This window comes from Antrostomus carolinensis, unplaced genomic scaffold, assembly GCF_000700745.2.
Source record: "Antrostomus carolinensis isolate BGI_N321 unplaced genomic scaffold, ASM70074v2 scaffold15377, whole genome shotgun sequence".
Classification (NCBI taxonomy): domain Eukaryota; kingdom Metazoa; phylum Chordata; class Aves; order Caprimulgiformes; family Caprimulgidae; genus Antrostomus; species Antrostomus carolinensis.
The window spans coordinates 143,971-160,499 of record NW_010325518.1 but is presented as its reverse complement, the minus strand read 5'-3'; the positions used below and the strand labels follow the sequence as shown (position 1 = coordinate 160,499).

The following is a 16,529-nucleotide window of genomic DNA, read 5'->3' as shown; positions in this document are numbered from 1 at the left end:
TTATGAGCAGCAGCAGAAACTCCTCATCATTCTCCTCAGAAATGTGGCAGCATTGATGCAGACACCCAAGAAAACCTTCTTCATTGAGGAATCACTTAACGAGCTGAGGTCAAGATGATTACGCAGCTGCATGGGCTTTGACGCTGTTGTTAGCAGTGCCAGCATCTTCCCTTGTGCAAGAGCCTATTTTGCCCTTCTTCTGGGCATCTTCCCTCTTTCCAGAGGTCTTTGCTCCATGTGCTCTCCAAGAAAACAGTTCCCCTCTCCATTTTGTTCTGGTTCTTTTTTTTTTTTCCACTTGTCCCCACTATAGAGGATGTTTACATGGATGCCTCCTTCATGTCATCTGTTTGAAATATGCTCCCTGAACTTGATGTGGGGGAGGGAACGATATGCTATTGCTGTGGATGCCTCTGGCTGTTGACTGTTATTACCCTGGAGATCTGTATAATCACTGTGTGAAGCACTGAGCTAGGCTGCTTGCTAAAATTGACCCGTTTTAGGGGGAAAAGATACGTGATGTTCTCTGTTCAAACCACAGGGCAATGCGAGTGATCCTGGCAGAAGGGATGTGGTGGATAACTGCCCGAGAGCTCCTGAAGGGACTTCAGCTTGGGAGCATTGACTATTGATGAAGCCATCAGCAGGAGATGCTGTAGAAAAGCCATGGGCTTTGAATAGAGGTACTTGCAGGAAGAGCCATTATTCCTGCAGCAAGCACGGCTAACAACAGTTTTAGGTGCTCAGGCAGCGTGTGGTCCTCGTGAGGCCAAGTGGTAGCTCTGCCTGAACGCCACTTGCCTTTTCTTCAGCAATTTCAGTCTTCTCTCCAAAAGCATCCAAAATCCTTTTGTTTGAACAAACAGTGAGCACATCCCTGATAGTGCAGAACGAAATTTGTGTGCAAATACCCAACGTGCAGCAGTAAATAAAGAGTAGACATAAAGGGCACATGGCAAAGCCCTTGACCTCCCTTTGCAGTGGGGAATATCCCTTCTGCTGCCCACCTGGCAGGCTCTGTGTTGTCAGGATGCTGGCTGTCTTGGAGCGTGCAGGCCCATGGTCCAGTCATGCCTGACAGATTTGTGTAGGTGCACTTAAATCTTTGTGTAGCTCCTTTGCCTAGCGTGGCATTTAACCTTCTGTTAGCAGTATGTGGTGGGATGTATCTGTCAGGAGATTGGAACGGAGCTTTATGACAAGAGGATGTCTAGCTGCACTTATCCCAGAGGGCTGGGAGCTTTCTTCTTCACACCCATTCCCATATATTCCTTGGAAGCTGTGACAGTTTGGGAGAAGTGCCTCTGCAATCATATTCCAAATTTCTACTCCTTGAATTTAGCTCCAAGCAGTGGCAAGAGAAGGTTGTCCTTTAGCTGCTGCCCTCACAAATCCCCTGGATTCTCACAGCATTTTTAAGACATTCTCCACCCAAAGAAAGCTGCAGTGTATGGGAAATGACGAGCTGAGCTGGTCCTTAGGGACTGAGGTTCTGTGTACATGTCTTTCTGCAGCTTTTCCTTCCAGTATCAGCATCATACACGTGTCAGTTAGAAAGACAGATGACACAACAGGAGCTGCATCTCCCCACTGCCTGCCTAATTACGTACTTTGCTGATCCCACCAGATGATTATTACTGTGTGCTTTGCTCCTGTGTTGTGCTGCGTTCACAAGCACTCCTGTTCTGTTGGCCTACCAGGACCTTGTTTGTTAACTGACTGTGCAAGAGCAGCTGGGGTACCCAGCTCCTGAAATCTGGGGGAGCAGTAATTAGCTGCAGACCTGGGCCAAGATGATGTTGAGGAGCATCGAGGAAGCAGTTTTTGTAGCATACCCTCCCTTTCCCTTCTCAGTTGGAGTTACTCCATCCTTAATCTTTCCTTATCTTTCACACACCAAAGATTGTCTCCTCTTTATCTGCGTTTTTAAGTGCTGGGAAAGTTGAAAGGACCGAGCACAAATCCACTAATCTCCACAATGACAAAGTTAGCATGCTGGCATCTATTCCTCTCTTTTTCCTCCCCATTTCTGCATTCACCCACTCTCCTGTTGGTCTTTTCTCTATCTTTCCTTGCAAGGCCTCCTCCTCCTTTCCATCTCTCTTCTCTCACTTTCAGAACTAACACTTAGCATAAAGATGGGGGCCGCTCTGCAGCTTGGAGCTGAATGTGAGCTGTCATTTGCAGAAGCTGTTACCTTGGCGTACCGTGGAGTATGGAAACCTGGGCCCCAACTGTCACAAACTCTGCAGGATGAGCTTTGTAGTAACTCTGCAGCCTCTTGGCTGTGCTGTTGAAACCACAGTTAGACATACGTGTGTGTGCCTTCATGCTATTCACACGTGTGAACAGTTACAAGATTCCCTCAACACCAGTGCAGACAGAATCATGAACAGAAGAGAAAAATAACATTCTTCCCTACTCGCTGCAGCTGCTGAAGGGATTGAGAGTAAACCCCTTTTTGCTTATGCACGTGACTACTCCTGGATCAGACCCTGATAGAAATCCACATGCAGTCACTTAAAAACAGGAAGCTACAGGAGAGGAAACCTTTGGGAGCTTCTGAGAAGCAGAGCTTATGATGGACACCATTCAACTTATACAAAGTCTCTTAACAGCAGCTCTGCTGGCTTGTTTGTCCTTCCTGCTCTGCTTCTCAAGGGATCTGAGTTTTGATAGAGCTGTGGAGACTGGCTGTTCTTTCCACAGCTGGCTAGACGTAGTGCCTGCAAACCTGATTCCTGCAGGGCTCAAAGAAAAGGAGAGAAAGTGGGTTTGGGAAGCATTTTCTACTTATTGTTGACTCCAGCTGCAGTCATTTTTCATTATAACTGAGGCAGAAAGGAAGCTAGTTGGCACAGGCACCCCAGCTCCCAGTTGGTTTAGTTTCTCTAAGCTCCACACTCCCAGGAAAGTTATACATATTTTAATTATTATTATTGCTTCCTGTGTACAGATCATACTTTCTCTCCATGTTTTTTAGTAGCCTGAGACAGAGATTCTTGTGCTGCAAAGGATTGTCCTGTGCTGTCAGCAGCTGAGGGGACTGAGAGCACAGGGGAGCCTCACTGCAGTGTCTGCCTGCATTGCCTCTGCTGCTGGGAGCCACGAGCTGGATTTCAAGCAGGGGCCAGACTGGCTTAGTTTTCAGCTCTGTTGAAGCTGATAGAGTTTGTTCCGTGGAAGTTACCCTTTGTGAGGCGTTAGTAAACGCAACATGATCCCATAAAAACTACTGCTTTGTCCAGTTAAATGTAATGGAACAAAATTTACTGTGCCCTGGTATATTGCTCGCTGCATACTAGCCAGTGCTGTCTTTTCCCAATGATTACTGCACTCTGGAAAATTGAGGAAAACTGGCTCTTAGACATATAAAGTCTGTGGTACTTGCTACTGGAGTGTGATTCAGGCTGCTATGGACAGACTTTCTGAACTTCTTTTTGTAGTGATTCCCTGTTGATTTCTTTTTTATGAAGTATTCATACATTTCTCTAACAATTCTGGCCTGAAATTTTCCTCACACATTTCCTACTCCAAGAGGACATCTGGTGTGGGCATGTATAAAGTTCTATCAGGATCCCTGCTGTTCTGTTGTTCTTTGTAATTATTGGCTTTAGATCAGTGAAAGGTAAACAAAAATCAGTTCTAGATGCTCAGCAGAAAGCATCGAGTCCCACAGCAGCACATCTTAAAGAGAAGCTGACCCCTCTGAAACGTTGCCTTGCCACTTGAAAAATTCTTGGCAGACTTTCTTCAAACTTGTTTTGCTTTTCTTGTAGTGACCTGAAAATCAGGCCACGTGAAAGCAGATGAGTTCTGTAGCTTATGAATAATGTCAGAGCGATTTTAATTCAGGTGCCTTGATAAGGGGGGTACGTAGGGACACATTAGCGTAGAGGAGGCAGTGTATTACCTGCGCTGTTACAGGGTCCAGCACACACATCTACGTGTGTATTTATTGCCTGTAAGCCTGCAATTTTTAAGAACGTTGTTAGGCTGTTTCTATTTTCATAGTAAAACTTTCAGATCAAACTAAGTGGAATCAATAGACAGAGCATGTTACTGAGACTCCTGGCGTGTACGAAAATTGTCTTTGGTTGTGAATTAACAGTTAACGAAGAGACAGGCACATATGTATTGATGGAAAGAACTTGCTGATGTCATTTCACAAGGTGCAGAATGCCGGGATACCTGTTGGGGAGGGGGCAGCTGTGAGTGTTCATGAAAGAACAGGAGTAAGTTTCAGGAGTGCTGGATTTTGATTGTGATTCTGCTTAAAACTAGTGTCACTCGAGCAGCTTCATCTCTGTGTTCTTGGTTCTTCCACCTTCAAGTGAGGATGGCTGACTGCTTAGAGACCAGCCAGCATCAATGCTGGGCCACGTATCTCCAGAGAAGAGTGAAAGATTCCTCCTCTTCTCCACTTCGACAGCATCCTCGCTGTGGCTTTCTGCATTCAGTACACAGTGTGTCTGTACATGCTCACACCCTCCTTCTGCTCTAAATTATTAAAGAACTGTGCACACCCTGCGGGAAAAAGAGCAGCAGCAACACCCTCTTTATCTTTCTTTATCATCCTCATTTCCAGCACAGCTAATTATTTAAACACAGAGCTGCCACCTTCTTGGGTGACAAGGAGACAGCGAGCACCAGTGTCCCCCTTCGCTGTAGCTGGTGTCCCTTGCTCCCTTGCTTTTTCTGTACCACCGCGTGTGTGTGTCAGTGCAAGTGCCCACGTTGGTCTGAGGTGTGTCCCCCGCACAGGGCATGTCCTCTGGCAGGCTTTATTATAAATGAATGATGAAGTGGTCTTCTCTCCCTGCCTCCCTCCATCCCTCCTCCTCTGTTCTTTCTCATCCTCCTTTCTTCAGTGATCTTGAGCCAGCTTTTCATCGTGGAGGCCTTTAAACAACTCAGTCTAAGAGCAGGTATGAATGAGGTGTTTGGGATGCTGTCCTGGGTCCATGGCAGATGTTCTGTTAATATGGCAAGTGCAACACGTGAAAATATTTCTCTGCATAAGCTATCGTGCTTTTCAACAGCAGGCAGCTGCCCAGATGTGCCCTTGAAGCCTCTTCAGCTTGCATCTTGGTTCTTTTGTTCTTGCAGTTGCCTGGGCTGCTTTTAGAAAGAGAATTCACAATCCAAACCATTCCTGACTTATTTATTTGGTAACAGATCTGGGCTGGTGTTTGGGGATTGATGGGGAGGGTGGCAGGGCGTGTGTGCGTGCATGTCTTGTGGGGATTGAGTTGAGGTTGTAATTGCATTATTAAAGGCAATCCAATTGCTAGGGGATGAAGGCAGTTTCACTGTCCTGGTAGGAAGGAAATCTGAGCACTTGAATCGGTGTAATATGTGATGTTCAGAGATGCTTCCTCCGCTGATCTGATCCTCAAATCTGATCACGCCTCTAGTCACAGTTGTTTTAATTAAACTCAGAGGAATTCTGCACATTGTGCTGCAAGATTAACATTTTTGTTTAATTAGAAACACTCAGTAATAATAGTTGTACCAGGCCTCCCCCAACACACACACACACACACACGTGCACACTCACACGCACACCCTGCCAGTCAAGTGGACTGTTCTCTCTGTGGATTAATTGGTTCATGAAATTAACGGACACGGGTTTGAGCCAGGTGGAGTAGCATCACCAGGGAGCAGGATAAAAGCAGTGATCAATAATGATGTCATCTGCAGCCAATGCGGCAGCAGCTCCGCGGCTCCTTAACAACACACCACCGCCTGGTTAAATAGCAGAAGGGAAGAGAAGACGTTAAAAGCCTGGCTGAAAGCTGTGCGAAGGCAAAACAATTCCCAGGGCCCCTCTGTCCTGAGATCACTCTTGGAGGGGCTTAGGGTTTTGCAGCACACGTGATCTGCAGACAGTTTGGAGGCTCCTGCAGAGCCCAAGCACAGCCTGGTGAACTGAGAACTCAAAGGTTTGGTTCAGTCCCCAGTTAAAGATGTTTACGTTACTGTTTAGAATGCAGTAGCCTGGTTTAGAGGTGCTTCAGGTGCACCCAGTGACTATGCCTTTGTACAACTGGAGGTTTGTCCATACTGGGAGATCTGTATTACTTCAGCAGTTATAAAATGGTACGTGGTTTTGTTTGTGATCAGATTCCTTTGATAGATAAGGGGAGGTGTGGTTAATATATTTCACTCTCCAGTGAGTCACAATAGATCCTTTATATCTCTCCAGCAATGGTCAGAGGAAGGAAACAATGCACATTTTGAAACACACAGTTGGGGTATTTGAACCCTTTTCTTCTCTGCAGTAGCTCTGCACTGCTAATAACGGTATTAGATGGGAGTTTCTTGGCCTCAGGTATCAGAGCACTGCACAGGCCTTGAGCTCTGCCTTCATGATCTTCATGGATTTTTAGAAGTTGAGCGTGAGGCACAACAGTGTGGAATAGCTCTTACCCAAACCCTGGGTGTTTGGAGCTGGCGTAGAGCAGTACTGGGATCTGGCGATTCTGCTTTGCTCTTACAGGAAAAGACACCCACCACAGCAAGGCTCCTGGGTTTCTCTCTCGTTCCACAGTCTCTGGGTTCAGCCATTCGTGGTTTGGCTCCGTTGCTTCTGATACGTAACGTGCCAGCAGGAGGAAACGAGCTCTTACTGTGTTTGCAGTTGGCAGGGATGTTTCCCAACCCAAGGCAAGGGGTTCCAACCCATCTCTGCTGGCACTGCAAGAGCTCCCATTGGTTTCAGTGAGGGGCTGATTGTGATCTATGTTCCTATTTAAAAAATCCCACCTTTTTAAAATCCTTTATGTTATTTCTCTTCTCTTCCCTCACCTGCTTTTGGGATGGATTTGATGGCATATGTTCCCAAAGCTGTGATTCCTCAATACGCCTCATTTAAAATGACAGGGAGTCCCTATGAAGTCTCACTCTGGTGCCCACATCCTCTTTCCAGGCTCCTCTCCCACAAATACTCATTTTCTAGGGGAAGAATTTGCCTAGAAATTAGAAATACAAATAGAAGGGGAAGAAATTGCATGTTCCTGAGCTGTATCAGCCAGCATAAGACAGCTCTCTACCACATGAGTTAGGAGGTCATGACAAAGATTATGGGGGAAGCACTGGGGTTTTTATTAGTTGTCACAAATTAGTCAGCATCAGTTAGGATCGCCCTCCTCACCTCATTAGTGAAGGCAAAGGCAAGATTGAGAGGAAGCAGGAAGCTCTGGTGAGCCTGTCTTCTAGGTGCTGGTGCCACGTCCCTCTTCTTCTAGGGCAGCAGTGCTCTGAATTAATAAATCTAAAAATCACACCCTGTCTGACAGCACTTGGCTTATTGTTGTTATGTGTGTGTCCCCTGGTAACTACAGCTGGATGATACTTTCCTTTCCTTTCTCTCCTGGTTTCCACTGTGTGTTTGACAGGCCTTATCACGTCGTCACTTTCATTATTTCTCCTGTGTGGTTTGTTTTGTATTGTGGGGTTTGGAGTGGGAAGATGAACCGCTATTTTTCAATGTGACTGTATAGACAGTTCTCCGCTCTTTTTCAATGTGACTGTGTAGACAGTTCTCTGCAGTGCAGGGATCTTTGCCATATGTGTGCACGGCATCTGCTGTAGAAATAAATAGGTGTGGGCCTCTTACCTGACAGGGGGATTTAGTGCAGGACCTGGAGGAACTTTGAGATTACTATTCCCATGCTCCAAAAGGTTTTAATAGATTGTGTTTAAATGTAGAATCTTCTTGTGGGATGTTAGAGTAGTGACACAAAATGGACAAGCTGGTAAATTTAACTATATAATGTATTTTCACAAACCATCTCTGGCCCGTTGGCTGTAGCCTTGTTTTAAATTGTGTTGCACAGAGTACTGGGCAGCAAATCTGCCTGATGATTTCTTCACTGTATTCCACTGAGCAGCTCCATCAGCTGCCCCAGTCCTTCCTGTGTGTTTAACCACTCTTCCTTTGTTCTTTACCACCAGAGGACCAGTTACCTCCCGGCTTCCCAAACATTGATATGGGGCCCCAGCTGAAAGTGGTGGAGAGGACACGAACAGCCACAATGCTCTGTGCAGCCAGCGGGAACCCAGACCCAGAGATCACTTGGTTTAAAGATTTCCTGCCTGTCGACCCCAGCGCAAGCAATGGGAGAATAAAACAGCTGAGATCAGGTAAGGTCTGTGTGAGGCTGGAGGAATTGAGATCTAGCTAGAGCCGTGAACAGACTGCTCAGAGGTTTCCGAAGCAGAAGAGAGGGCTGATGTACACAGGCCCCACTGGTGTGGATTGGGGCATTAGCTTTTCTTTGGCTTTGGGACTCACATTCTTACCCAGGGAGTGGCTGGAGTATTTTTCTTTTCAGCCCATCCTCCTTGCCTTCCCTTCTGCCTAACTGACATAAAGGGAATCACAGCAGGGAAGCTGGTTCCCATCCAGGAGACCCTGTAACTAGTTCACTGGATAACGATGTTCTTGTGGCTCAGGGGAAACCGGGGGCTGAGGGTTTTCTTCTCAGACCAAGAACTGAGTGAGGAAGAAAGAGAACTGCTACAGCAGACATGGCTTTTTAGGCCACATGCACCTGGTACAGGGTTCCACAGCTCAGGTGGCCTCTCGCTGTCAGAGCATGATCCTGTTGGTGTACATCGAGCCTCTCAAAGCTGGTGTTGAAGAACAGCTCTTTCAGGATCTCTCTGGCATCAGGTCCCTGCAGTCATCACTGCAGAGCAGTTGTGAGCAGTCTGGAGTGACCCCTTGGTGCTCGGTGGCAGTGCCCATGGAGTGGATCTCCATGAACAGATGTACCCCAGCTCCGTGGCTCTTGTCAGTTTTCTGTCTTTCCCCATCTGCTTGTCCATCTGTCTGTTTTGGTTTTTTTCTGTTTGTTGTTTTGTGTGTGTATCAACGTGACATCTCTTAATATTCACGTTTCAGGAGCTGTTTTTATACTTGTTTAATCTGCCGGTTCACTGTGTGAGAATGTGTGTATGTGTGCAGGGAGGGCACAGGTGTATTTATTTTTGAATACTTCTGATAAAACACTTCCATTGATAGCTGCAAAAATGAAAGAAGCTTTGAAAGTTTTTACCTTTTGACAAAAACTAACCTAAGAAATAATTCTTTTCAAATACTACTTGGACTGACTGCTTTGACCCAACCCAGAGAAAACGTGTCTGTGTGGTTGGACCCAGCGAGCACTAGCGTCACTTCAGCGACTCAGAACATTCCTTTGGCCAAGAGAGATGGAGCGTTTTCAAGAGTCATTTTTTGGCAAAAGCACGGCATTGTTGTAGGCAAAGGGAAATCGAGGCTTCAGTGAAGCAGCTGGGGTTGCCCCACAGTTCAAGAAGGACAGGGAACTACTGGAGAGAGTCCAGCACAGAGCCACCAAGATGATGAAGGGAGTGGAGCATCTCCCTGCTGAGGAAAGGCTGAGGGAGCTGGGGCTCTTTAGCTTGGAGAAGAGGAGACTGAGGGGTGACCTCATTAATGTTTATAAATATGTAAAGGTGAATGTCAGGAGGATGGAGCCAGGCTCTTCTCAGTGATGCCCAATGGTAGGACAAGGGGTAATGGGTGTGAGCTGGAACACAGGAGGATCTGCTTCAACTTGAGAAGAAACTTCTTTCCTGTGAGGGTGCCAGAGCCCTGGGACAGGCTGCCCAGGGAGGGTGTGGAGGCTCCTTCTCTGGAGACATTCAAAACCCGCCTGGACGCCTTCCTGTGTGATCTCACTGAGGTTCCTGCTCTGGCAGGGGGGTTGGACTGGATGATCTTTTGAGGTCCCTTCCAATCCCCCACATTCTGTGATTCTGTGATTCTGTTGCTCTGTTCATATTAGATGTTTTACAAGTCAGCCAGGCAAGTGGTAGCCAGTTCCTTTTGCCCAGACCTCCGCTGGCTCTGAAGAAATCAGTTCTGACTGTAACGCTGGATCTGAACATCAGAGAGTGCAACCACCTGGTTTTTCTCTTGCCCTGTTTGACAAAGATTCTAGATAAAGATTTTTAGTTCTGTGGGCCACTGGTGGAACAGATTCAATATAGTTCCAGTTCAATACAGTTCCAGTTCAATACAGTTCCAGTTCAATACAGTTCCAGTTCAGTGTGGCTTTTGTACACCTGCGAAAACGCCGCCTTATTCAGCGAAGCAAACTCACAAGCTGATACTTAAACTGCTTTGTTGAATTGGAATGGATTGTTGAATCCCACAAACGCAGATGAGATTGACCTCCCTGTTTTATCATAACAGCTGAGGCAAATGCAAAGAAAAAAAAAATCACTCAGCATAAATAATGAGAGGTAAACTAGAATTATATCATGCTCTGTGACCGTGATCTGAAGTGTGAGTAATGCACAGGCAGATTATTTTTAATACATTTATCATCTTGCTAGAATGCCTTTGTACTCTTTAACTGGGTTTGATCTGGTGTTTTCCTTAAAGCCACCTGAGTGCTGCATTTTTATTCCGGTGAATTGGTTAGCCTCTGAGTGAACTCTTGACCTTTCTGATAAATCAGAAGATACCTACTGAGAATTAATCTCATTTACAGCTGCTTTGAATTAGTAAACTGGTGAAACCCTGAAGCATCCCTCCTGTCCTTAGGGGCTAAAACCTGTTGCTTGTGTGAAAGGGAGCGCAGATTCCTGGACAGTCAGGACTCCTGAGTTCTCCTATTTCATCTGCTTTTATGGCCTTTCAAAACTTGCGTGTTCTGTGATGCAAAGGCCTGTGAAAATGGAAAACATTAATATTAGGGTCATCTGTACTGTGTTAATATTTCAGACAGTGGGAAGGAGTTTGTTTAAAGGCTGAGGCAGAGCAGATTGGAGTGTGGGTTTGTAAGCTGGATGTGATGTGAGAGGGGCTGCCCGTTTGAGCGCTGATGATGCGAGTGCTGCTAGAGTCAGAACTTCATTTAATACCTTTATCTTTCCAGAAAACAAACTTTGCTGCCAGAAGCGTGGCACTGGCACACGTGAGGGCATGGGATGCTTCAGGGCACTGTTCATGAGCCTCAGTGCCTTTCACCCACAGCTCACCAGTATGACTCCAGCCCAGCTTCTTGGGGATTAACAACTACACCCAACTGAGGGGTGTCTGACAAACCCCCTGTGAACGGGAGTGCAGGGAGGAGGAGTGACCCTGGGACTAAGTTACAACGTCGTCGCTGCGCTTTGTGCCAACAGATTTAGCGTAGAAGGCAGCGACTGTGTTGTCTCTGAAGACTTGTCTGTGTATTGCTCCGTGATGGAGACTGGGACAGGCTGAGAGAGCAGCACCCAGGTTCTGCCTTGGAGATAAAGTCATCAGGATAGCAGCCACGCGGCTTTATTACGGAGGGTGTTAAGAACTGAATTTCTATCAATATGTGAGTTAGTGGCAAACATGCAAATTAGCTCATTAAAAGATACAAGTGAAATGTCATGCACAGAGCTCTGCAAAATTGGGTAGCCGTGTCCAGATTTGGTTCTCATTTATATTAAAACTGAATGTTTTGTTGGAGTATAAATGGACCTCCGAGACCATGGTCATTATATTCACATCATCCCAGGCACCCATTTATGTTATGGGTCTTCAGTATAATTGAGAAAGAGGTGATATGTCATTAACCATAGTGGCTTTTCTCTATACAGTATTTCTTCTCCTTTCCATCTCCAGATAAACTTTCCAAGCAGTTGGAAATCTTTTAGTGCTTGGAGGTTTTGACTGGATGAAAAGCTGAATTGTCAGTCAAAGGAGAATGGGAAGAACCTCTGTCTAGGCTCCTGCTTTCCCTTGGACATCTCAGCCTAAGAGACCCAGGTTGTCTAAGAGTTTACGTGGTCTTGGTGGTGGAAAAGAAATGGATATTTCTGCCTAACCCTGATGCAAGCAGTCTGGGGGCATTTCAAGTGGAAGCCAATGTCCTTTGCTCAGCCGTGCCATCTAGGGGGGGATAACAGGAGGCAGCCTGCAACCACCTTCTCATGTCATAGAAACACTAAATCCTTGTGTGTCTTATGTGTGTCTTCTGTTTTCTAAATAACTGCCTATAACACTTATTTTTTTTCTTTTTTTTTTCCCTTCACTTTTTTTAACATTCAGAGACCTTTGGTAAGTTTGTTCAATTAAAAAAAAAAAAAAAATCAAACAAAAAAAACCCCCAAACCTGCTGATGTCCAGATTTGTAACCCTTGCCCTTTAAACTAATTCCTTTGTAACAGCTTCTTGAGAGGCATGCTATGCATTTCTTCTACTAACTCTTTCAGTAGGGATATTCTACCCTCTTAATGAATTTCTGCAGGGGTATTGCAGGCTACAAAAAGAATAATAATCATCCTAATTAATATATCTGTATAAAGAGATAACAGCTAAATATGAAGCTCCTAACATTGGATAGATTTTTTTTGTGTGTAACTCAGCAACAGTTGTCCTGGAATTCCCCAATTACACAATAGCTTGTACCCTGGAACTGTGATAATTGTGTTCACACCTGCAGGAGGTCTTGGAGTTTCACATCTAACGGGGTTATTGGCATTTTCAGAAGGGAGAGGTGGGGTTGCAGCATTTTCAAATTGAAGCTGTAAATCACAGGTCATCGGCTATGGAAAAGGGTTGAGCAAAGGAAAAACCTCCCTTCCCCAGATCATCTCTGTCCCTTGAGAAGCCAGGAGCCTGTCTGCAGAGCTCACGTCACATTTCCTCTGTGTGCCAAGTCTCCTTTTGTTCTTAGAGATGTAGAAATTGCAGCTGTCAGCCAGGATCCGGCATTTTAAAATTGCAGAAGACCCTTGATGATTGCTTGCTTGTTTAGAATAGAAAGCTCCCTCCAGCCCTGGGGAGAGGAGCAGAGCACACACATGTTCTCACACGTGGCCTGACAGAAGGTGGGGATGTGTTTTCTGTCATTACCATGGCAATGGTGATTTTCCTCCTCTCCCTGTTTTCAAGGCTTGGAGAATCCGTAGGCAGCTTTGCTGTGTGGGAAGTCAGAGGAAGGGATGGTGGAAGAGCAGATCCCATCCTCTGTGACAGAGGGGGACACCTGCACATGGTATTCTAGTGGAAGATGTCCCTGCTGATGGCAGGGGGGTTGGAACTGGATGAGCTTTAAGGTCCCTTCCAACCCAAACCATTCTATGATTCTATGATTCTGCCTGGCACCATCTTGGTCCTTTAAAATCCATAGAATCATAGTATCGTTTTGGTTGGGAAGGACTTTTTAAGATCATCTAGTCCAACCAAAAAGCCAAAACTGCCAAGTCCAGAGGCAAGTCCTTTAAGCTGCGTTTTGCCTCTGCTGCTCAACACTGGGCTGACCATCTGGGCTCATACAGCCTCAAAATTTGCCCTAAATAGGCATATTTACAGATCCTGGGAGGCTGTGGAAGGTAATATCAATAGTTTACACATAGCATCTCAAAACTAGCTTTTCACTCAGAAAGTCAGCATCCAGTGTGAGTTTTCCCTCTTTTAGGTGCCCACACTCTGCCCTGGACAGTGGTTACCTCCTGCCTTTGCTCATACACTGTTAGGACACTAGGAAAGCCAGCTACTGAATGCAGGTGGCTCTCCCCACACTCCTTATCAAATCTTACAAGACCTGTCAGAGTTCTTCAGAATTATTGATCTATTTCCGATCCTCTTTTAGCACCATCCTGCTGCCCCTGTATTGAATATGAAGCTGGTTAGATGTGAAACTCCAACAGTGAAAATCTACCATCTGTGTCCCCCTGTCCATTCAAACTGCTGTTCTGTCCTTGCAAGTTACCTGATCTCATTCTGATTTAAATTCTGTCCCCTCCATCCCTGGTGTGGGGCATCTTACAAAGCACACTTTGCTCCTCACCTCTGTGTCCCATGTCCCAGAGTTAGAACTGGAAAGACCGAGGTGGCATTGCTTGGCTTATCTTCCTCTCCAAGAGCAGTGTCTCCAAGTCAGTCTGTCTCCAAGAGCTGCTGACAGCCTATTTCCAGGGGCAACGCTGATGTTTAGAGGGAACAGGGACTAACTAACCCACAGTGACACAAGAAGGTAACGGCTGCAGTTGTATCTGTGCTTACACAGCTCTAACTTCCAGCGTGTTTCTCCTGTCGATTAGAGTGAACCTTTGCAGGAAATTACCAGGCTTAGCCAAGGCCAAAGAAGCTTTATAGCAATGAGGGATGTTGGGGTCTCTTCCCCTCCTCTACCCTCTTCCCATTAGCCTTGTTCCAGATTTGTGCCACAGATGGCAGATTTTCACTCCAGTTTTGAGACAGAAGGATGTATTAGAGGCTGTTTTTATTTCCACTGAATTGAACTATAACCCTTTGCTGCTTAGTCTCTCTCTTGCTCGCTTTTTAAAACCTTCCTGCCATCTCCTGTGTGGAGATCTGCCCAAGTACACGCTCCCCCCACCTCTTTCTCTTTCAAGCACTGTCTCTCCAACCTTTGTCCTGATAGCTAACCAGCCTGCTTTATTAACCTTAGCTAGTTCCTAACCCTAACTAGATGCTAACTTTTCTCTAGCAAATAACCTAACCTCTTAACTAGAAGCTGAGTATAACTAGAATCTAATATCCTAACACTATAATACCTCTCTTCCCTCATCTCCTTTGAAAAATAAAGGTGAACTGTAATCAGTATCTCTATATTTTTACCTTCTATCCTGAAAATGGAGGATTGAACCGCAGCACAAGAAGGATGAGCAGGGCTGAAGGATAAGGAGGGAAGGGGTTTTCTGGTGGTTAAGGCAGAAGATTGGCACGCAGGAGGATTTGACTCCTGCTCTTGCCTCTGCCACAGACTTCCCTCTGTGACCTTGGGCAAGTTTCTTCACCTCTACCTCAGTATCCCCATCTGTAAAGTGGGGGCAATCATGCTGCTGTACCTCACTGGGGGAGAGGAGAGAGTGTAAGGCTGATATTTACCGTGTGATGTGCTAAACCAGCCCTGGCTGCAGAATGACGGCGTTGTCACCACTGAGCTCTGGCATTTCTCCCTAGTAAGAGCCAATACTTGTAACTGCGGAATCTGCCCTGTTCTCAGGATTGGGGTAAAAAAAACCCAACCAACTAAAACCCCTTCTTTGATAAGCTGTGTGACAAGTTTGAATGCCACTGTGAGCAAAAGGACCTGCCGTGTTTTCAAAGGAAGATGGTTGCAACCTCAGGAGGTCAGAGGGGAGGACAGTGATTTTAACATTGACTGTGACATGGTTCACCAGCCAGAGTGTCACTTCCTCTCCTGTGAGACCTGCCTAGGCAGAAGACTCAGGTTAGGCACTAGAGACAACTGGAGGGGATTGGATAAAAATAACCCAAGGGAGATGCAGTCAACAGGCAAGTGTAGCAGGACTCCTCTCTCCATACAAACCCCCTGGTCCTTTCACTTGCACAGAAGCCAGCAGAGCTGCTGGCTTCAGTCTCTGTGCTGAGCCACTGAAGGGTAACTGAAGGTCCTGATAAGGATGTGTGTGGAATTCCTCGCACATCTGTGCCAATAAGTTTGGAACTGGGAATTTGCTATCAAAGGTGAGATCAAACCTGCAACTCTTAATGTGATGCAAGGTACCTGGATGTCCCTCTCCCTGTCTGGGCTAACATGGCCATAACGCCGACCCTTTTCCCCAGGAGTGATGAAGATAGATGCAGATTCATCACATTCTCTGCAATAGCAAACAGTGATGTTAGCTGAGAGCTTGAAAACTTTGCATTCTTAGGAACAAAATGGAGCCAGTCTTAAGACTTTTCAAGCCAAGTGCAATGGAGGCTCCGTAAACAGGCAGCTGAATTGGACTGCGTTAAAAAGGGCGTCCCCACCTTAGGTACCCTGAGCTCTCTTCAGTTGATAATTTCAGATGAGGTAGAGCAGGAAGTTTCCTACTGGGAACTGTCTTCCTTGACTCAGGTCCTTTTCCCACAGGCAGTCCAGGTGTTTGGGGTTTTACAGTCTTTTCACTTATTTTCTTTGTTTTCTTTGCAGAAGGTACACCGATCCGAGGTAAGACACCCCCAACTCACTCACTCACCCACTCTCCAAACACTTCTCTCCACTCAGTTCCTATTTCATTGACCTGTGCTCAATACAGATTCTTGTTGATTTGTTGTTACGTTTTCTTGTCCTGCTTCACCTCTGGATATTTATTTTTTTTACCTGTCTTTATTTTATATATGGTTATAATGTCCTTTTTTGTTTGCTGGGTGCACTTGGTAATACTGATACTGTTATTCTAATAACATCTCAGGCTGTGCTGCCTCAGATTTATGGCAGAGTTTTAAGAGCTAATCTCTCCAGGACTGTGAAGGACTGAAGTTTATCTTGAGCATTAAATGCTATCAAAGCTTGGTAAATACTTAGGGCCTCCTCTTGATTGGTGCAAAGTGCTCCCGAGCCACTGATGGTGGTGAAAGTTTCCCAATCCTTTGCTCAATCAGATCTTTAGCACTTACCATCTCAACATACTCATTTATTTGGCTTCAGAGCCTTCTGTCCCCTTCCTCTCCACTCTCTTACCCTTAGGTTTCTCTGGGAAAGATACCTGTGGTAAGTAGCTTCTGCACTGTCTCTTTAACGGAGCCAAAAAGA

The 16,529-nt window shown here is 45.8% G+C and overlaps 1 protein-coding gene across 1 annotated transcript in view; it reads left to right on the top strand.

Moving 5' to 3' along the window:
• LOC104527513 (protein tyrosine phosphatase receptor type S) overlaps positions 1-16,529 on the top strand; it is a 98,646-nt gene that overhangs the window by 20,487 nt on the left and 61,630 nt on the right. The window contains 3 exon segments of the mRNA XM_029085785.1: positions 7,960-8,148; positions 12,065-12,073; positions 15,927-15,944. Coding sequence (XP_028941618.1) covers positions 7,960-8,148; positions 12,065-12,073; positions 15,927-15,944 — 216 coding nt within the window.